General features: G+C 36.6%; 1 protein-coding gene across 2 annotated transcripts; it reads right to left on the bottom strand.

The window, feature by feature from the left end:
• Nucleotides 1–203: 203 nt before the first annotated feature.
• On the bottom strand, nt 204–3,827 carry LOC132603332 (organ-specific protein P4-like). 2 transcript variants are annotated; one of them, XM_060316343.1, is made up of 3 exons: nt 3,746–3,827; nt 1,955–2,267; nt 204–1,873 (listed from the first exon to the last, which is right to left on the bottom strand). In XM_060316343.1, exons 1-3 carry the CDS (start codon nt 3,788–3,790, stop codon nt 1,650–1,652), a joined length of 582 nt encoding a protein of 193 aa, XP_060172326.1. In that variant the 5' UTR covers nt 3,791–3,827; the 3' UTR covers nt 204–1,649. The 2 variants fall into 2 exon arrangements, with proteins under 2 accessions (XP_060172326.1, XP_060172325.1); XM_060316342.1 differs by having other exon boundaries at nt 204–2,267; nt 3,746–3,818.
• Nucleotides 3,828–23,080: the final 19,253 nt, after the last annotated feature.

Raw genomic sequence — 23,080 nt, forward strand, 5'->3', positions numbered from 1 at the left:
GGACTGGACTACCAATATTTTGGGTCTTCTTTAAAGCAATATAATACTCATGGCCTGTTTGGCCATGAAAATTTTTCATTTTTTTTTTTGAAAAATATTTTTACTTTATTTGAAAATCAACATTCATGAAATTTGAAAAATATCAAAAAATCTATTTTCACTCTCAATACATTCAAACAACCAAATATTCTTTGAAAAAACTATAATCAAACATAACTTCATCTTCAACTCCAACTCCAACCCAAAACACAAATAAAGTAAAAAATAATTGGTTTTCATGGCCAAACGCCTACTAAGTAAAGAAATTATAGATACTTTCTTGTTGAAAGTATTTGAAGAGGAATTATAGCTACTCCTACCACCTCTGCGGCTTTGCCTCTTGAACTTCTTCCACGAGCTCTATTGGAGCTTTGTTTGGACAATCATTATTAAAGAGTGATCGTTGACTAAGGTTTGCAGAAGCAAGTGACACAATGGATGGTGTGGAGGATGGAGGTCAAGGAGGAGAACGTGTGACCATCGAGAAATTCATGATTTAGGAGAAGTCTATTGAGTTCGGAGTAAGTGATGGATTCGAGTCTTGCAGATAGTGTGGTGAATAGATTTTTAAATTCAAGGCGAAGACCTTTTAAATATAGGTATTGGGGTTGGTAGAGCATAAAGCTCTCCCTACGGCGGTGAGTTCGTCTTACTTTAAGTTTTGAAGGATCATGTGAAGATTGATAATTTGGGTGTTTGAAAGGGATGATTTTTTTTTTCAAGGTATCCCAAATTTGTTTGGAAGTTGACAAACCAATAATGATAAGCAGAGCCTCTTCAACGAGTGAAGAATTGAGAAGACTCATTATGAGTTGGTCCTATTGGACCCTTTGGCTGAGGGAATCAGTTAATCCTTCCTCAACAGTCTGAGAGTGTGGATCATGTTTAGTCCCATCAACATAGCCTAAGAGATTTTAGCCACGAAGAAAAAGCAACAATTGAGTTTTCCAAAATAGGTTATTGGTGAAAGTGAGTGAGATAGATATAAATGATGACCATGATATAGGGATGTTGGAGAGTAAGGAGAAATGGTGGTAGTTTGAGATTGAGAAAAGAGAGAGGTGGAAAAGGTTCCTGTCATGGCTTCTGACACCATATTAAATCACACATTACGAGCACGTAATAACTTTTAATGGAAGCTTTATTTTCTATTCTCACTTTTTATTCGCATATAGTACACTCTTATGTAGGTGGGGGAATGGGGTACAACAAAAAGATAAGTGAAGAGGAATAACTCCTCTGGATAGACCTTTAGGTAGAAGTGATCCAATACTAACTTTAAGAATAAAGACAATTTGTACGAATGGAAACAATCATTACATTAAATTCAAGAAATATTATAGTATAGACTGTTTATTAATCCTTATTACAAAGATCACTTAAAATTGAAAGGGCATTCACTGAGACGGAGTTTACAAGAAAATTAAATGACGCACGCACAATGCCTCTGCAATATCAATCATGGTACACACTATCATTTGGGGTTGGTTCAAACGACTTTTCTTTTTTGAGACTAGCTTCATTATCAAAGTAAGTAGCTGCAATTTTCCTGGTTCAAAATTTTTTACAAAGGACGATTTTTCTTGTTTGAGACCAGCGTCATCATGATATTAAGAAGCAGTTGGCCTTAGTTCAAGATCCTTAGCAAAGGATGATTTTTCTTGTTTGAGACCAGCGTCCTCATGATAGTAAGCAATTGCAGTTGGCCTTGGTTCAAAATCTTGAGCAAAAGACAATTTTTCTTTCTTAAGACGAGCGCCATCATGATAGTAAGCAGTTACAGTTGGCCTTGGTTCAAAATCTTTAGCAAAGGACGATATTTCTTGTTCGAGACCTGCGTCATCATGATAGTAAACAGTTACAGTTGGCTTTGGTTCAAAATCTTTAGCAAAAGAGGATTTTTTTTGTTTGAGACCATCGTCATCATGATAATAAGCAGTTACAGTTGGCCTTGATTCAAAATCTTTAGCAACGAACTTTTCACCAGCATCATCATCATAGTAAGCTGTTACAGTTGGTCTTGGCTTGAAATGTTTCGAGAATGATTGTTCCTCTTGCAGCTTGAGGTCGTCCACAGAAGATGATGTGTGACGGTTAGTGTTTTCTTTGGAGAAAGGAGCTGTATGCCGAGGCATAAGGCGCTGGATTGCTACAGGCATGGGCTCATTTTTCATCACAATTCTCCAATATTCTCCAGGGTCTCTTCTTGCATTTGTGGTGCTTGCGTACTGCACAATGAGGATAGACAAGAATATGTTTGCTTGAATTTATGTTACATGGTACATGTTTAATCTATATATACAAATATGCATAAATATATGGTATGGATGTACACAGATAATTTTACGGACATTTTGAATAATTTGCACCAAATATTTATGTTCATGTCATACTCGTTCCACACACAAATAAAAATTTCAGGTAAATAGGTTGTGTCCCTCGTTTTATACAAATTAAATGTTAGATTTGCCGTGGCTTTATTTAAGAATATCTAATATGATAAGAGATTTTACTTCGAAATACTAAGCAAGTTTCTAAGAAAGTTGAGTATCTTAAAGCAACAAGCAATTACTATATTATTTGCTTTAAGTGATGTACGGCGAATACTGTAATGAGTAGTTACACTATTAGTTTAATTTAATTTGTTATAGTCATTACTTATCATTTATTCACTATAAAAATCTTGAATTATCTATGACTTCATTGCTAATCCATCACTAAATTACTCGCAGGTAAAATAATTTTTTTATAATTCGTCCCTAAATAGGATTAGCAACTGATTTTGATGTTTAGCTACAGAATTGTCCGTAGTTTTTTTTTTTTTCTTTTTTAGTCATTTTAGGTTATCATTTAATGATAGAGGATTTACGTTTGTGAACTATCATACCACGATATTTAACATTTTTAATATAACTATAATTTAAGATAAAAAAAAAATCATTAAAGGCGAGTTGAATCCTTATTGTACTCACTACTCTCCAACAAAAATAATTTCCTAGTTGACTCGTAATCAAAACTAATGGTTCCTTTTCAAACATTATTTACTAAAATCCTACTTTCTCCGTCTCAATTTATGTGAAGGTGTTTAACTGAAATTTAAGATTTTTTTTTTTTTTTGAAAATTAGTGGTCTAAAACAAGCCATATAAATTTCTTTAGCTATATATCATCACATCAAGGGAAAAAATTGAAAGTTTGAATTGAAATTGTTACAAATTATAAAAGATGTCATTCTTTTTGGGACTAACTGAAAAGGAAAGTGTGTCACATAAATTATGAAAGTAACATTTTTGAGGGGATTTTTCCATCTATTGTTCTCAACATCTTCCATCATTTTGGATATTTGTGAAGGAACTTTAGATTTTATTTTTCTCATTGACAAGCATTCAAAGGGTTTACTTTTTACGTTGCTGTGGAAGAATTCTACTAACTGAACTTTTAATATCAAAGTTGACTACTATTCAATAATTTAATATACATTTTATAGATAGAAAGCTTTGAATGAACTTCATGCTAAGAGTCATATGAGATTTGAAGGAGGGGAAGAGCCTCCGGGACCTGCTATAATAGGTTAATGATATCTGACGGCAAAAAAGAATTATACACTAATGATGTACAAAACTTAAACTCATAATAGAGTTATCTACAATTTCTTTTAAATAATTTAATTTTTTAAATATTTTTTAGATGCATAGAATTTAACTTACCAGGGCAAGTGAAATGAGCAGGATGAGAGCAAATATTGATTTCATGTCTTCAAAAGGAGTACAATTTAGAAGCTTTTGTGATTGATATTTGGTTGGTGCACTGATAGTCAAATCCTCGATCGATTTTATATAGACGAGTTGGGAAAGAATCAATCAATAAAAATATCACTCTCCCCGTTTCAATTTATGTGAACATTTTCTGAGTACGAGGGTCAAACTTTATAACTTTGACCGTAAATTTTGACATAGATTTTTCAAGTTTGATTTTTTTTTTATATATTTAGAAACTACATAAAAAGTATTATAAGTCATGATAATTTATAATTCAAATAATTTAGAAAAAATGTAAGAAAAAAGTGGTTAAAGAAACACCTCATAGACTCCCCAAACGGTAAAAGATTCACACAAATTGAAAAAAGGGAGTATAAAATTAGAAGAAGTAGGCCCTCTTATCATCTCCATATAATTGATTATTATTGTTCGTGTTTAATGTGAGGAAAATCATTCTACATAAAATTGTTTTACTGGAAAAGCGTTTTTCGCTGAACAAATATTATACTAGAAATTGCTTGGTGACTGTAAAGTATTTATTTCTTAAAAAAACATATATTAAAAATTAACAATACTATTAGAAAACCAAGTAATGTTTTGATTATTTTTTTAAGTATTAAATATTGATAAAAATATCTATTGGTTGGGGCAAGAAATATGGAATTAAAAATGGGTGAAAATCATTTACCCTATCCTACTTTGCTTTAAAAATCAAATCCCCCCCCCCCCCCCCCCCCCCAAACTATGAACAACTGACAGTCTTCCTCCTTATCCTATGCAATGTCTATTTTACCTTATTTTCAAGAGATAGAGATTTATTTTATGACAAATTCCCAAAAGATTAACTATTTATATTGTGAATGAATTTAAAATTATAATTTAGAAAATATTCCATTATTAACAAACAACTTGTATATCTATATAAACACTAGAGAACAAGAGAGAATTGAAACATGCATCTATATACATACTAGTTTCAGGAGGCCCGGGCTTAACTCCAGATATAAAAAGTAATATCTTAATTAAAGAAATATAATTTATGTTGGTAATAATTAAACTTCAAATAAGTATATTTTCAATATATAAAAGAAAAAAAAATTCATTTCACTCCTTTAATATCTTAATTTTCATTTTGATGAAATTATTTACTTCAAATTAGATGTGGAGCCATAATTTGAAATATATGAGTTTCGAATCCTAATTTTTTAAGTTATTTAGTTCTAAATTAATAATTTATACATATTTAATGAACTTTTAAGACAAATACAGAATTTGAACCAAAGTGCTACCGAATCCGATCAAATCGGTAGCTGACACTCTAATTCCACCCTACTTCAAGCTCATTTTGTGTTTAAAAGATTAATTTTAGTTAACCAAACCAGAGATTTTAAAGGTAAGCCAATCTTAACTGATAATATTCTCTTCATTTTCAACATTATATGGCATCATTTAATAATTTTTAAAACTATATGAAAATCATTTTTGTACTATTCTTGGTAAACACATATGAGCTCATTAAAGTATTATAAATATAAAGTAAAAGAAATGCCTACATATGAGTAAAAGAATATTCAGAAATTTTCAAATTTCATAATACAAATATAAAGTAAGAGAAATGTTTACATGTAAAAATCTGTAATAAGCAACAAATGAAAAAGAAGAAAACAAAGAGCAGCAAGAAAGTTAAACCATGCGATGAAAAGAACTCCGGCATTATATGGAATAGAGGAGTTGAAGGATCGCTAAGGTCGGTCAGATGACTATCAAAGACGGTTAGCACTCAAAGGTTACAGTATATGAAAACATCGTTTAAAAGGGGGGAAGAACAAATTCAGTTCTAAGATGAGCTACAATATTCTGAAGCTCAAGAAAAGGGAAATCTTAGCACTAGAAGAGATGAAAGTTTTAGCAAGAGGAATAATTATAGGGAGTTCAATGATCTCCAAAGGAAAGGGAGATAGTGTGCCTATGAATAGCAAGACAGCAGTGCCACCTAAGATTAGAAAGTACCTCGCAAGTCGTGGAGTCACAAGTCGCCGGTCAAATCAAATGTGAGAGTATATGTTATAGAACCATATAGACAATCGTTTTGATGCAATGACCGGAAAAAATGGTGTAAGGACAACGATAGAGAGTCAAAGAAGAACATCGGCTAATTTAAGTCTCAAATGATCACCGGTACAAGAGAATCAAGGACTTAAGAAGAAAGCATACTCGTATCAAAAGGAAGTTATGATTAAGTAGGATTTTATCTTAGTTCCATGTTTATGAGTTTATATTGCAATTATGCTAAAACTGAGGAGAGGAAATTGTAGGAAAAGTTCAGGTATGAATAGGATGATATTGTAAGGAATTAAAGAGTTCGACCAAGGAATTAAAAAGGAGATGATGTGGTAGGTATATAAGGTCGACGAGTACAAAAAGGGATAATCTATAGTAGCACCAAGAAGCAAGCAAGGAAGAGTGTCATATCTGAACAAGGGAATTTGTCTACTAGTAGAGAAATAAGGAGCAAGGCAAAATAGTACAACAATTAAGAGTGCTCATAGACTGGCAGGGAGCCGTAGCAATTATGAGTTAAGACCATCTTAATGGCAACAGGTCCCAGGATAGTAACTAGATATCAGTTGACCACTGAGTACATACATAAGAACATGAGGATATGGAACTAATGAATGAGTTCGATAGAGAATTGGCAGGATATGAAAGAAGACTAATGAGCCCATAGTATAAGAGCATGGAGATCAGGAACTAAAGGAGGACAACCATGTCAAGAAACTAATAAAAGCGTCGTAAGCTCGCAAGCTACAACATTCGAGGACGAATGTTCCTAAAGGGGGAAGGATGTTACACCTTGCATTCTCAGAACATGATCATGCCACGTACTTCATCATATTAATGGAGTATCGGAGACGTTCCATGAAGTTTTGGAAGGTACAAGCCATGGGAAATTGGTAACAATGAAGTAAAGGATGAATTACGATCTCGTAAGTCGTAACTGTTATAGCCCGTATATTGTACGTTTGGAAATTCCAAAGTCGTCGTGGAAAGTTAAGGGCGAGACCATTTTCAAAAATGGTTTTAATGTGCAAGTTGTTATAAAAATTATTTTTGACCATTTTCCAAATGTATTTCAACGTCCGAGTTGGTTATAAATATTATTTATGAATATTATTGCATGGAAATATTGAGAAAGGTTAAGGGTAAGAAGTGGAATTCGCAAAATGGGCCGTGGAAATAATGTGGAAGGCTAGGGGCAAAATGGTAATATTGAGGAAAGTCGAGGGGTAAAATGGGAATTTTACAAAAGTTCAAGAAAATTCATGAAAGGGCCATATTGGCCATGTGAAGAAGAATAAGGGGAAAAGATGACAAAATAAGTCATCTTTTATTTTGAAAAAAAAAAAAAAACTCAAGTAAAAGAAAAGAAAAATCTAGAAAAGTGTAGAGGAGGGCATGTGCCCCTCACATGCTAGTAGCTCTCTCTCTCTCTATATATATATATAAATAAGGGAGTTCATCTTTTAATTCAAGGAAAAATGGAGAGAAAGACTTGGAAAAAAAAAAAAAAAAAAGGGAGAGGAGAAAGAGAGGTCACGGCCAAAGGGGCAAAAATTTAGCCCCTTGAAGTAGTGATTAAAAAAATTATTTCTTCCACTTTTCCTACCTAATGGAAGGTCCTCTACAACATGGAGTGAGTGTTGAAGCAAGTAGAAGGCTTTTTGGTGTCATATGCCAACCCTAAACCAAGTGGGAGGTTGAAGGAAAAAGGTAAGGTTTCATCTTCTTTGGTATGTTGTGGATGGTTTATATATGTTGTTGTATAGAAAAATGGATGGAAAACATAAAATCATGCAAGTAGTAATGTGGCCGTGTGATGTGTGGCGTGGCCGAATATATGTTGTATTGCATAGATGTGATGCATTAGTTTTATTTAGTGTTTTGATTGTTATAGACGATTATGGGTGCGGTGTTGTGTTGTGTACATGAAAAGAATGGATTGATTCTACATCGAATGTTGTTTATTGTTGTAATGCATGAAAAGATGAGAATTCAAGAAAGTATGTATGTAGTGTATGTAGCATGTTGGTTGTTATTGAAATGTTAAGAAATGAGTGAAAGATTCATGGAAATAGGCATAGAGTGTGGTGGCCGTGTGGTCCTTGTATGGTGTAGGAGAAAGTGGAACAATTCTATTTAGTATTTTGATTGTTATGTTGTTGTTGAAATGAAAATGGATGGATGAAAATGCATAAAAATATGTAAGAAGTGGTTATGGTCAAATAATAGGCGTTTTGGTAAGTTAATGTAAATTAATGTTATTTGACATTCTAGTTGATGTCGTTGTGTGGATTCTATGATGAAAATGAAGGTTTAATGATTTAAATTGAAGTTGGAATCGTTTGTACATTGTTGGAGAAAATAATGTAATTATCATGTAGTTTTTGTGTTATTGTGGTTAATGTTGTCAATGTGTAGGGTGTCGATGTAGTTCATAAATTTGGAAGGAAGAAATGTGTTGTCATTGTTCTTGTTGGGTTTGGAAGATTGTAAGTTGGGTTGTGGTGATTAAATTGGAAGAAGGAAATGAGTTGTCATTGGTTTTGTTAAACTTGGAAGATGTTGGATGGTGTAGTATGTTGATTGAATCGTTTTGAAAGTTATTGAATTGAATTAAATTGAATTGAATTGAATAGAATTGAATTGATTATTGAAGTGTTGCTAGAATAATTGCTAGTATTGTTGTTGGTTTGTCCGAGTTGAATTCTCGGGTTTGTTGTTGTTGATTTGGGGCCGAGCCGTATTCTCGGGGTTGGTATGTTTACAGGGGAGATGCTGCCGAAATTTCGGCAGAAAATAAATGAGTTTATTTGAGAAGTTGAGACAAGTGAATGATAATGGGTTTAATGATTGTATGAATTCTTTTGTATGTAGATTAACGAGTTGGGACAAATAAGCATAACTAGTTGGTCGCGGCACAGGTATGTAAGGCTTACCCTTTCATTCTTTTGGCATGTCCTAGAGCCAAGTAAGGTATGATATTGATATGTACATTGGGGTTATTTTATTTTGTGATTCCGAGTCTGTTTGTGATCCGTATGTCCTCCCTAATGTAAGTATCTAATAATCTTGATAGGCGAATTCTGACTTAAGTATTCTGACATCCGTATTTGACATAAGTATTCTGGTTTGAGAATTCTAACATAAATATTCTGATGTAAGTATTTGGCATAAGCGTTCTGATATGAGAAATTCTGATACAAGTATGTATTCTGATTTGAGTATTCTGATATAAGTACTCCGATACGGAAAAATCTGATATGGGTATTCCTAACTTTGATATAAGTATTCTGACAAAAGTGATATAAGTACTCTGATAGAAATATTCTGATAAAAGCATTCTGACATAAGTATTCTGTTATGGGTAATCTGTTACGGACATTCGGATAGCACGTTCGATTAATCCATCGAGTCTTGGTTTATGTGCATTTAGTTCCTCATTTTCTGCTCGTGCATAGAGTCTACTTCCTTCACCGAGTCCCGGGCCGATTTGTATCGTGCGCACGGTTCCCGAGTTCCTCGCTTGAGGGTCGGGCGCCGTATATGAATTCTGAAGTATGATGTGTTACGAAGTATGATGTGTTTGGTTCGCTGAACCGCCTATATGCATATGTACATTCTGATATTATGATATGTGTCGGAGACAGGAGCAAATCTTCTGGAGTATGATGTGTGTGGCGCCTAAGGCCGGGAGGTGACCACGTTTCCCCGGGTCCCGCAAGGGGCCGGATACCGTTCTTGCATGCATGTTTGTCTTTGACATTCTTTACATCGTGCTTCTTTTCTGTACCTGCATTCTGTACTTTATTTTCTGTTTATGATTTTATCTATAGCATTCCATGCTTTACATACTCAGTACATATTCCGTACTGACCCCTCTTCTTCGGGGGCTGCGTTTCATGCCACGCAGGTACACACAGATGATCAGAAGATTCTGCTAGGAGGTGTTTCAGCGGGATTGGCGAGCTCCACCTTTCTCCGGGGTGTCGCCGAGTCTGAGTATTCATATGTTGTGCTTTCTGATTTGTGTTAGAGACTTTGCAGACAGAGTCGTGGGTACGAGAGTCAGTTCGTAAGCAGCCTCATATGTCTACAAATTCTGTTTGGTCCGGTCTGAGATCCGTGTCCTAAGCGGCCCTGTTTGCTATGATGGCCTAAACGGCCTATATGTTCGTATATGTGTATATGTTCAGGCGATGTACATTCCGCCTGCTTACTGGATTTGATACGATATGTCTGATATGTTTGATACACGTGGCCGCTTAAGACAATGTCTGTTCACAGTTTCTGTTATAAGTCTTATTGTATGTTTCGTGCGATCAGATTCTGGAAATTTGGAAAGAGTATGTATGAAATCTGAGTCTGCGGGTTCGCTCAGCTCCGTATGTGGGGTCGGGTGCCCATCACACCCTAATAAGGTTAGGGTGTGACAGTAATTAGGAAGGAAAACCTTAAAACCAAAGGACATGACCATTATCAAGTATGATTAATGATAAATATCATGTATGGAGAGTTTTAGAAGATTCCGGGATCAAGCAAAGCGAAGAAAACAAATTTGTCGAGAAATTTGGAAAACATTGCGTGGGATGTTTTATGGAGTATTTGGTATTGAGAATAACATGGTTGATGTTGGTCTTGTTGTTGTTATTGTTGGTTACTGAATTGTAATTTCAGGCTAGGCATATAAACAGGGGAGATGCTGCCCGAATTTTGGTAGAATTTAAAAGGGATTAATTTTAGGGCTTAAGGTAAGTGTATGATAACAGTCCTAACAGTAGTATTAATTTTCTTAAATATAGATTGACGAGCTTGGAAAGACAAGCGTGCAGTAGTTAGAGTTAAGGCGATCGAAAAGGTATGTTAAGGCTTGTCCCTTTCTTTCAAAGGCATGATTCCTATGGTATGAGTCCATAAGTGTTTCCATAACCTCCTTGATTTCAAAAGCTAGAAGTTTATGACTCTTAAAGCTTCTTATGATGTTAAAAATGAGAATGTTTTTATGAGGATTACGTTGAGGATGATTTTATGCTTAAAGGTCTCAAATATGATTTCAACAATGATGTAAAAATGTTAAGCTATTTCATGGCTTTCTCGATTAATTTCATTGTTGTTGATCTCACTTTATAAATTTTTCCTTCAAGGTGGGATAGAGCAATAGTTTTTAGTTGAACTCCTACGCATGCCATGAGTATAATATATGTATATAGCAATTTTGTGACATTATAGAGTTCTATTATTTCATTTTGATTATGCACTGCACTCATTTTCATTCTTCATGTATATATAAGACACAGTTGACAGGGGGTGACGCTGTGACCTTTGTTGTATATATATATAAGGCACAGTTGATAGGGGGTGACGCTGTGACCTTTGATGTGTATATGTATGGCACAGTTGACAGGGGGTGACGCTGTGGCCTTTGTTGTGATGTGTATATGTATGGCACAGTTGACTGGGGGTTACGCTGTGGCCTTTGTTGTGATGTGTATATGTATGGCACAGTTGACAGGGGGTGACGCTGTGGAATTTGTTGTAATGTGTATATGTATGACACAGTTGACAGGGGGTGACGCTGTGGCCTTTGTTGTGGTGTATATATATGGCACAGTTGATAGGGGGTGACGCTGTGGCCTTTGTTGTGATATTTCTATGGATATATGTGTTTCTTTGATATAGCTGTATTGATGCATTTATTAAGCCCATTCATTGACATGTCTCAAATGTTTTCTAGGATTTTATGTACATGTTGATTTTATGCCTTACATACTCAGTACACTATTCGTACTGACCCCCTTTCTTCGGGGGCTGCATTTCATGCCCGCAGGTACAGACACTCAGTTTGGTGATCCTCCGGTTTAGGACTTCAGCTCAGCTGCTTGGAGGGCTCTACTGTTTTGGAGCTCGAGTCGTTTTGGTACAGATCCTTTGACATAGGCTTTGTTATACCCTTAGAGGTCTGTAGACATATGTGGGTTGCGTATATACGGTTTGATCAGCTATGCAGATGTAGTTCGTTTTGGATATTCCTGTGCATAGTGGCAGTCTTATCGGCTTGCATATTTTGTTATGTTTGGTTAGCTGTGGCTTCTCAAGAGACATGTTCTTTTTGATGTATGATATGATGAGTTTACAACGTGCTTTTACAGATTGCCATATTGTTTCCAGTTTCGATTTGATCCTATCGAGCAGGTTCGTATACCGGTGTCTAGTTCGGGCACTGGTCATGGCCCATCGGTTTGGGTCGTGACAAAGAAGCAAGAATATCTAGCGAAAAAATGACTATCTTTTAGGTTAATAGATAAGATCAATAGAAGAGAGCAACAGGGAAAATAAAGTGCAGCAAATGGGGCTGTTCCTCCCTTAATCAGGGGTCTCAGGTTCGACCCTGGGTATGAAAAAATCCTTGGTAGGGAGCGCTTCCCCCGATTGGGCCCTATGCGACGCGAATCTGGATTAGGCGAGCTCTAATGCGGGTACCGGATACCGGATAGAAAACAGGTAAATAAGGCAGACTGTTCGACAGCTTTTAGAAAGTAGACCATAAGAACAAAAAATAAATTTAACTTTAAAAATAAGATCAGGACCTAGAAGTAATTAATTGAAAAGTTTGATATTTTTTGGGAAAGTTTTGTGAGGACTACAAAAGCCCTTTTATTGTCCCTTATATATAGTAGTAATAATATACTTAATGCACATAATATTAAATTAACAATCATAAAAATAGCATTAGATTTTGTGACAAGTTCATTAAAGGTTTATTCTACTTAAAATGTTAACTTAAATATTAATTATTTAGTATTACCTGCACTACCTGTTAGTTTCACTTGTATACATAGATATAAAGTTTTGATTATTATTAATAAAATTAATTTTCTTATTCTGCACATTTACTTTATTATAGAATGTCATTTACTTATATACTCAATTAGTATTTCTCACTTTCTTTTTTCGTCTGAAAATAATATTATCTTTATTTATTTTCATAGAAAATTTGTTACATAGATTAAAAAATAAAAATATCATGATATTCTTCAAACTTGAGGGCGAGTTTGATTTTTAAAGCAAAGTTTGAGAGGGTAAATGATTTTCACCCAATTAAAATTTATGATAGTTGCAATAGAAAATTATTTTCCTTATAAAATATTTCTGATAACCAAAACACAAAAACGAGTTTCTTATGAAAATATTTCCTTACAAAAATGTCCTTTGTCATGTCTAAAGGCAAACACATATGTAATCTTTGTCTGATAGGATTTTTCTAAGGATATTATTATAGTATCTTTCTCTAGAGTACGTTATTGGTTGTCCTGGGTTTACTCATAAATAACGCTGTAATACGACGAAAAAATGGTTAAGAGTTCATGTAAAACATTTTCTAAATATGCTAAAGAATGGTTTTGATATTCTACTACTTCGCTTTCTGCTTATTTTTCTAGGAATAATATTATTAGTTTTTTGTTACTGAAAAAATTGACCTTTTTTTCGTTGATACTTCGATCTTTCAATCAAGAAGATCTACAAGCACGTCATTGGATTGCACCAAATTTAATACTCTATGACGACGACGACAACAATCTACCCAGTGTGATCCCACAAAATGGGGTGTGGGTAGGATAAAGTTTACGCAGACCTTACTCCTACCTTGGAGATAGAGAGGTTGTTTCCGATAAACCCTCAGCTCCAGGAACCAAATTTAATACCAAATTTATTTTTTTCCTCATTAAAATCTCGTTTATATTAGCAGTAGTTACAAAAAGTAAGAAACAAATAGAATCATGGAAATTTAAAAAATATGAAAGTAGTTGCCTTGTTGAAGATCAGAGTCTTCCAAGTTCTTGCTTAAACTAAGCCTGTTAAGTGGGCCGGGCCAGCCTGATAAACCCGGCCCACCACCGGCCCGGCCCAGACCCACTAAGAGGTGTAAGGGGCTGGGCTAGGTGGGATTTATTAGGGGGCTGGGCCGGACAAGATGGACAGCCCACCAGCCCGGCCCACCAGTAGCCCGAGTGATGGCCCACCGGGGCACCGGCCCGGCCCACTTCAAATAAAAAAAAAAGATATGTACTACATTTATTATTAATAATAAGTATTTTAAAAACATTGTACCCCAATAAATTAAGAGTCTCTTTTTACGGAGCACTTTAGTTTTCTTTAAAATTGTATTTTAAAGCTAGACAATCTTGTTTTCTCAACAAATATACCTTTGATACATTTTCAGTATATAGTATATATTGGATTGTGATAACACTTATCTCAACAAATATACCTTTGATAAATCATTCAGTTCAATTTCATGCCTTTTCACAAGTATCTACGCAACACACCGGTACCCTCCTCCACCCCCACCCCCCCTAATAGGCTAATACCCGACGCTCCGGACTTGTGGAGATATATGTCACCACAATGTTGACATTTAACATGTTCCTCACTTACTCGCTCAAAATGCATCCGCACCGCACTTGAAGTTGATCTTCGAACTCGAGGAGAAGGTGGAGGTGAAGTAATGTACACTAGTTGAATAACAAATTTAGATAAAGAGAGAATTGTGGAAGAATTGTGTGAAAATGAAGAAGAATGGAGGGTATTTATAGTTTGAAAATATGACCAAAGTGCAGTTATTCATAAATTTAGGGGTTCAAATAAAATTAGCAACGACTAGTTTTTTAAATTTACAATGGCTAGCTTTTTGAATTTGACGACGACTAAAATTTTTTTAATTTAACAATTTTATCATTAGTTGTAAATGTTAATTTTATTATTAGTAGTAAATGTAAATGTCTATTTTTGTATTAGAACTTAAAAAAAAAAAGTCTCGACCCACTAACTAAAACCCGGCCCGGCCCACTTAGCCCACTACGTACCCCTACTCGAGTAGGGGGCTGGGCCGGACACCCCTTTCCCTCCTCCAACCCGGCCCCTGGCCCGGCCCCATGTGACCCCCATTTATATGACCCGGCCCGGCTCACTTGACACCCTTAGCTTAAACGGTAACTGTACTCTTGAAAATAGATAGACAAAATCATTTTTCGTTCTTTTACTTTAAAAAAAAGTTGCTTCTCTTTTGATATTTCACTCAAAAAATCACTCAAATTGAAGAGTAATATGTCTGGCCACTTTTTAATGACGTGTAGAAAATATTAAACGCAACACATTTTATACAAAATCTCCTATCCGATTCAATACCTGATCAAAAAATCGCTTTATATGCTAAAATCCAAAGCAATTAGTCTTAAACAACCAATCTTCTATAAACTCAACGGAATAAGAAATTAGATCTTAAGAAAGTACTCTACGACTTTAGTAACCTTTTCACACCATATTCCCTGTGGGATTTGACCCCCAACCTAGTTGGGTTATTATATTTGACAGCGTCCGCTTTACATTATTTAATAGGTGTAATTTGAGCATATGAAAATTTGGTGCCGTTGCCGGGGACCGGTTTTGAAATTACTAAATAGTTTGTGCTTTGCTTAAAGTCTTGTTCTATTCCATCACACCTTGTTTGCCGTATGCTGTGAACCAGGTGATCATGCAGAACAATAATAACAATAACAGACGTGGAGCTGCTGGTAATAACAGGGTGCAGGAGGTTAATCAAGATCAACCACCAGTCGAGGTTGAGAACCCGTTTGCTGATATGTTAGATGAGATGGAATATGCTTCTGCTATTGTTCCACCTCAAGTTACTATGGAAAACTTCAAGATTGACTCCACTAATTTACCAATTGCTCAAGCTTGAGGGCTAATTTCAGAATTCCACCGATGATGATCCTCACTAACATTTGAAGAATTTTGTGGGTGTATGTGCCCAACATATGTAGAATGCTGTGTCCGATGATGCTATTCGGCTAAGAGTTTTCAAATACTCTTTAGCTGGTGAAGCTAGAGTTTGGTTTGAAAAGCTAACCCATAACACTATTCATACATGGCCAGAGCTGGTTTCTGTGTTTATCAAAAAAGTGGTTCCCTCCGAGCAAGAGAGCGGAAATTCGTGAAAAGATTTATTACTTCAAGCAACTACCGAGGGAACAAACTATTTGAAGCATGGGAGAGGTTTAAAGAATATTTGCAGAAGTCTCCAAACCATGGTTCTCCGGATAATATATTGATGGAGAAGTTCTACAGAGGGCTAGATCCAATGACATAAGTTGTGGCTAACAGTGTAGCTAATGGGTGTTTTATGGATAAGACTTATGCTCATATCACTCAATTGCTTGATAAGATTACTAATCACAATCAGGCATGGCACTCGAGTTGTACTGGTGTGGCTTATGGAGCTCCGGTGATCCAGAGTTTTATGAAGGAGAATCAAGAGATTCAGCAGACTTTAGCTCAAATAGCGACTAATAATTCTTTATTGACCAAGAGACTTGATTAAAAGGAAGCGAAGAAGGTTAATGTCATTGAAGAATTCGGGGAATGCCCAAGGGAATGTACTAAGTTCAAGAGGGTCCATATCAAGAAGGCCTCCTATGTAGTATGAGGATGCTAACTATGTCAATAACTCTCAACAGGGTTATCAGAGGCAAAATTACCAAGAAGGCTATCGGAATCAAACTCAGAATCAATAGAGACCTCAACAGGGACAAGGAAATTACAACAAAAACTATGGTGGCTCGAACCAGGTAAACTACAACAATAACAATAACTTTGGAAATAGGAGTTCAAATCCCTATATTCCACCGAAGGGGCAGACTAATGAATAAGAGAGTTCTAGGTTGGAGAGCATGCTTGAAAAGGTGCTAGCCAACCAAGAAAAAGCAGATAGAACATTGAAGGGGCTACCAGAAATAGTGGGATCTCACATGGCTTCCATTCAAAAGCTCGAGTCACAGATGCGAGATATTCCAGAGAACAACACCCTCCACAGAAGGGAGGACTTTTTAGTTACACTATTCCGAATCCGAAGAATGGGGGAGGTAGTGTAGACTGTGTATATGCTATCAGTACTCGGAGTGGTAAAATACTATAAAGTACAGAAAAGAAGGTGATAAATCTGGAGCCAGTAGCTGAATTAAAAGAGGTACAATCTGATGTGCCAACAATTGTAGATAAGGTCCAGACAGAAATTCCTATTGTTAAGCAGGTTAATGGCGTTCCAGAAAGTTCTGAAAATCAGAAGGGCAGTAATGACACTAGTAAGTCAATGGTAAAAGGGGCTCTTCGTCCTTTGACTCAATTATTTAAAGCCACATCTCCCTATCCTCAGAGGCTGGCAAAGAAGACCGAAGATGCTAAATGTCAGAAGTTCTATAATCAGTTGAAGTAGTTTTACATGAATATCCCTTTTATGGATGATGTCAAAGAGATGCCTGGATTTGCAAAGTATTTGAAAGATTTGCTGACAAAGAAAAGGTCTGTGAACCATGACAATCTGAGTGTGACTCACCGTGTTAGTTCTATTATATCCACCACTAATTTTCAAAAGAAGGAGGATCCAGGGGCCTTTACTATTCCATGTTCGGTTGGTCAGCATGACTTTGCTCGCGCTTTATGTGATAACGGGGCTAGCATAAATCTCATGCCATAATAATTATAGTTCGGGAAGGCCTAGACCTAATTCTATGCAATTGCAGATGGCTGATAGATCTATCAAAAGGCCAGTGGGAGTTATGGATGATGTGCTTGTTAGGGTTAGTAAATTCTTGCTATCGGCTGATTGTGTAATCCTCGATTGTGCTGTTGATAGAGATATTCCTATTATCTTGGGGAGACCTTTCCTTGCTACAGGAAGGGCTCTTATGGATTCTAAAAAGAATGAAATCAAGTTCTGAGTCAACGATGAGGAACTTACTTTCCAAGCGAGTAAGGGGATGAATTTACCGAGTGCTTATGAAAGCATTTCGGTTATTGATTCTATCGATATGGTGGATGAAACTATTGAATTTAAAATGGAGGAAGAATGTTTGGGCCAAGCTTTTGCTGCCATTTTGGTGAATTTCGATGATGATGATATGGAAGGTTATGTAGAGACGGTGAATTCTCTTATGGGATTGGGTTCTTATTCCTACCAACCAAAGAAGCTCGACCTTGATCTTGAAAATAGAAAGACTCCTCAACAAAACCATCTATTGAGGAGCCACCGAAGCATGAGCTTAAGCAACTTCCTTCATATCTGAGATATGAATTTCTGGGTCAAGATAATACTTTGCCAGTGATTGTGTCTGCATTGTTGAATGAGGAGTAGACGAAGAGGTTGTTGGAGATTCTGAGAGAGTATATACGTGAGATTGAGTGGACCATTTCAGACATTTAGGGGCATTCACTCTGGTATTTGTGACCACAAGATAAAGCTTGAAGAGGACAATATACCTAGTATTGAACATCAAAGGAGATTGAATCCGCCCATGCAAGAGGTGGTCAAGAAAGAATCATAAAGTGGTTAGATGTAGGAGTTGTTTATCCTATTACAAACAGAAAATGGGTGAGCCCGGTCCAATGTGTTCCAAAAAAGCGAGGCATCACGGTGGTGCCTAATGCTAAGAATGAGTTGATTCCGACAAGGACGGTGACTGGGTGGCGTGTCTGCATGGATTATAGGAAGCTAAATTCTGCTACTTACAAGGACCATTTTCCCATGCATTTTATTGATTAGATGCTTAATCGACTGGCGGGAAGATATTATTGCTTCCCATGTGGCCCCAAACCATTCACAAACCAGTGTACGCGATCCCCCATATCAGCTACTATGGCTGGAGCATACCTGGCCAAAGAATTAAAATGAAGGCTATACTCTAGGGCACTCATATTCCCTTGTCTAAGATTCAAGAACCTATCAGCTTTGGCCCGTCCAACCTCTGGCGACAAATAGTGTCGGAGGAAAACATCTACAAACTCTTGCCATACCGGTGGAGGTGCGTTAACTCCTCATCCGATTTTAACCCAAAATTTTTTGGAGGGTTCAAACTAATGAAATCACGTGCTCTGGTACTGACAACTCTATCACCATGACCCGCACACTGCCGCTGGGCCTGAGCGGCAACTAACTAGGTCAGCAAATAGATGGCCTCTCTCATCTTCTGGCCTGAGGCATCTGGTGGAGGAACTGGGGGTGTTGGAGCTGGAGCTGAGGCTCCTCCGTGCTCCTTTTAAATTGGTGGAGTATGTGTGGACCGAGATGGAACCTCGTTTTGGGACTCGCCCTCATCTACTTCTGTAGGCGGTAGCCGTTCAGTCCTTCTACCTGTCGCTGTCTTGCCCTTCTGGGATGCTGTAGCTTTTCTCTTCCCAGGCATCGCTAAAAACATAACACAGGGTTAGGAAAAGGGAAATTATTATATCATGGCTCTATCGCACGATCTATGATGAGGAAGAAAGGTCAATCATTCCTAAATACCCGTAGCCTCCTGTTTATAAGTGTAGTGCGCTTCACACTCATAAACAAGACTGTACTGGACACGACTCGTAGACACACCCTAGGACGAACTGCTCTGATACGACTTTTGTCATGACCCAACTGGAGGGCCATGACGGGCATCCGGAGCTAACCTACCGAGCACCTCTTAACATAATCTCATAATCATATCTGGGTGAGCCACATGTCTAACTCATAATTACCACGAACCAAAAAGGCACAAGTTCCATCGAACATAGGCACATGTATATAAACATCATTAACTATGGCCGTATATACAAGCCGACAAGGCTACCAAAAACGATATACAATATATAAACTGATAAGGTTATGGGATATCAAGCTATGTACATCAGTCTACGAGCCTCTACGTGGAGTATGTAATATCATAAAGACGGGACAGGACCCCGCCATGCCCAAGTATATGCACAGAAGAATAGTACCAACTAAATTGCAGCACCGGATCAAATGGAGCACCTCTATGCAATCACTGATGAAGCAGCCTAGGGGTTTGGTCTGTCTCCCTATCTACCTGCGGGTATGAACGCAGCAGCGTCCACAAATAAAAGTACGTCAGTACGAACAATGTACTGAGTATGTAAGGCATGAATAGCAACATGATGGAAACATGAAGACAACATAAGATAAAGAGAACAAGTTATACCTCTTCAGATGACTATCAGGAAAACTTAGCCCTTCTCTAAAGGAAACATTGCATACACATACATATAATGATACCATACCCGGCCATATAGGCTCGGTGTCTCCCGTACCTGGCCATAATAGGGCTCGGTGTTGTCCATACCTAACTGTAGTGGTGTGCACAATGGTTATCGTACCCGGCTATATAGGCTTGGTGTCTCCTGTACCCACCCATAATAGGGCTCGGTGGTGTCCATACCTGGTCATAACAGGGCTCGGTGTTGTCCAAAGCTAACTGCAGTGGTGTGCACAATGGTTATCGTACCTGGACATATAGGCTCGATGTCAGAAAATAGCTACATATACATATGTGGCAGATATGAGAATCCACGAAAAGCATTACAACTCTATCAGAGTGACAAAAGGTCGATGAGCCTCCGATTTCCATTATGGAGTCATCATCATCACTATATATTTCCTTAGAGGGTCAACTACCATGAAATGAAATCAACGACGATGACCAAGATCAACGATATCATGAGAACTTTGAGAATCATTAGCTTCTAACATTTCTGGGAAATAGGACATTATGGATATCATGGATGGGTTCACAATAAGGAAATCATGCTTTTAGGAAGAAAGGGTTAGCCTTAACATACCTTACGTCTCCTGAAATACTTAATGTTATCTTTTCAAGCCCGAAAATCTAAATTCAAGAGGATTCATACAAAGGTTAAGTCTTGAAAACACTCTTAAGTTCAAACTAGTGTAATTAACGAGCTAGCGAAATTTGGGCAGCAATTCCCCTATTTATCGACTTCCAAAAAATTACAAAACAACTCCCAAACAATAATAATAACATCCACAATACCATAATGAAGAAGTTATATTCAATTTAATCTCAAATTTATCCAAAATCCCCTTTCAAATTCACCTCATAGTCATCAACTTCACTTCAACACTTTATGACTTCTCTTCCATGATTCTTTCCTCTCCAAAACTCGCTAAACCTTTAAATCAACTTAATCATATAAATAGGATGAATAACATACCTTATAATGGAAGAAATTAACCTTAATCAACTCTTCCAAAGATCAAGTTCATCACCACCTTGGGGAAAAACAAGAACAATCACCTTCCATGGATTATCTTGATGTTTTGATGTTTGATCTTCTATCTTGATGGTATAGAAGGTTTTTGGAGTATTTTAGAACCTTCAAGAACTCTCAAAGACTCTCTAGAAATGTGAGTGTGGGATGTTGATATGAAAATGGGATCTTTTAGGAGTTAAAAAGGCGTCAAATTCGCCCCCCCCCCCTCCTGGCATCAATTTGCGGTGGAGATGCGGCTCAACATAATAGATATACGGCCGCATCTCCCCTACTATTCTTGGGTATGAGGTTAGGTAGTGAGTCCAGAAAATTTGGTGAGTTTGTGGCCAATATGCTGCACAGCAAACTCAATTTGCGGCAGCATATTGGTCCACAACTCCAGTTTTCGCGAAAATGCGTTCTTTTCGATTCGTTTGACCTCCAATGCGCATGGAAAATTCTTGGAACTTTTATAAAACTTCATTAACAATATAAGGGGCCCTATAGCTCTCCCTTAAGTCAATGGTAAGCAATGTATAACTCAAATGATACGAAATCTTCCCAAAACATGACTCAAATTCCAATCCTTCAACAAACTTACTTCTGCCGCTTCGTATGACTCTAAAACCTTAAGGTGCATACTTAGAATTATTAGATACCCCCCCAACCTTATAAGGGCTTCATGTCCAATTTAAGCTTGCATTAGTTTACTCACAAATGCAAACGACAGGAAATTTCTATGGTGTAACATTTGGTTGTAGTCAGAGTACCTAGTACATGGCCTACTATTATCTCCAGGATTAATTCAGCTAGCTGGCAAGATTTATGATTATATGGTATTCGATGGAGTGGGTTCGAGGATTTATTACGGTATAGATGATCGTGAAGTGATTAGAAATTGAGAAATTGACGAGTCGATAAAAGGTATAGTTGGCGAGAATCGATAAGAAAAAGATACATCTTGGGTCAGTATGGATCGTGGTGTTTTTTTCTTACATATTTCAAATGGGGTGTGATTGTTGAGTAGCTTAAAGAAGGAGCCCTACAGAAATGGACTAAGTGATATGAGGAAATTCCGTGAGGTCTTGTGATCTGTGGCTAGTGAGAGGTAAATTTCAGGTAACCGACATGTTAACACATATAAGTATTCCTGGATCCCTTAAGCTTTATTTCAGTTTAATTATGACCCTTATTGGTTTATCCAAATTATAATTCATAGATCCAATTAACACAGACAGAGCACACAAACCTATGAAAGTAGGTTGAATAGTCAAGTTGGACATAATCTCATCCAAGAAAAAGCAAATGCCTCAAATGATTAAAATAGATCATCACAGTATTTTAGCTTCTACTGCATTCAAATAGGATCAGTGTTGATTTAAAAGTTCACTAAATTACTATCATGACTCATATAATCACATTCTTATCATATTTAAGTGTTGAACAACCAAAATAGGAAACCTCAACATCCAATAGAGCACATAAAAATCTGTTTCAACCATATCTATAGAAACAAACAATACATTATTTGAAAATCATACACTCAGTCTATATCAATAACTACTTACTAATGTCAAACATATACTTTGAAAGTAAAGGAAGTAATCTCCACATATAAAAAAGCTAATGAACCTTAACATCACCCAAGCAGAATGTGTTGAACCAAAAGGCAATATAGGAACCAACTAACATTAACAAGCCACTATCATATAAACTAACTACTAAGTGGTAACAAAATAAGTAAAGGATAAAATATTACCTTTTAAAAGTGCAGCCTTGGTCAAAAATGAATTTGAAAGCCCTTTGTGCTTCCAACACCACACTCAGCCACACAGACTCAGAAAAAATCTCAAACTAGTCGAAGTCTTAATTTTTTTTTTACTTAAGAGGCTTGAAATTCGAAGTTTCTAGCCTTCTTTTAATTTCTTCAATTTTTCTGACCTCTGAAACTCTTTTTAAACTTCTAACTTTCAAAAACTCAAACTTTTTCTCAAAAAAAAAAAAAAACTCTCCTCTTTGTACGAGGGTTAGAACCCCAAAAATTGTTCAACTCTCCAAAACCATCGATGTGGGACAAACATTTTCCCCCTAAAATGAACTTTCAAAGTGAATCTACGTCTCAAATGACTCCTTAAA

Source organism: Lycium barbarum, chromosome 7 (assembly GCF_019175385.1).
Source record: "Lycium barbarum isolate Lr01 chromosome 7, ASM1917538v2, whole genome shotgun sequence".
Taxonomy (NCBI): domain Eukaryota; kingdom Viridiplantae; phylum Streptophyta; class Magnoliopsida; order Solanales; family Solanaceae; genus Lycium; species Lycium barbarum.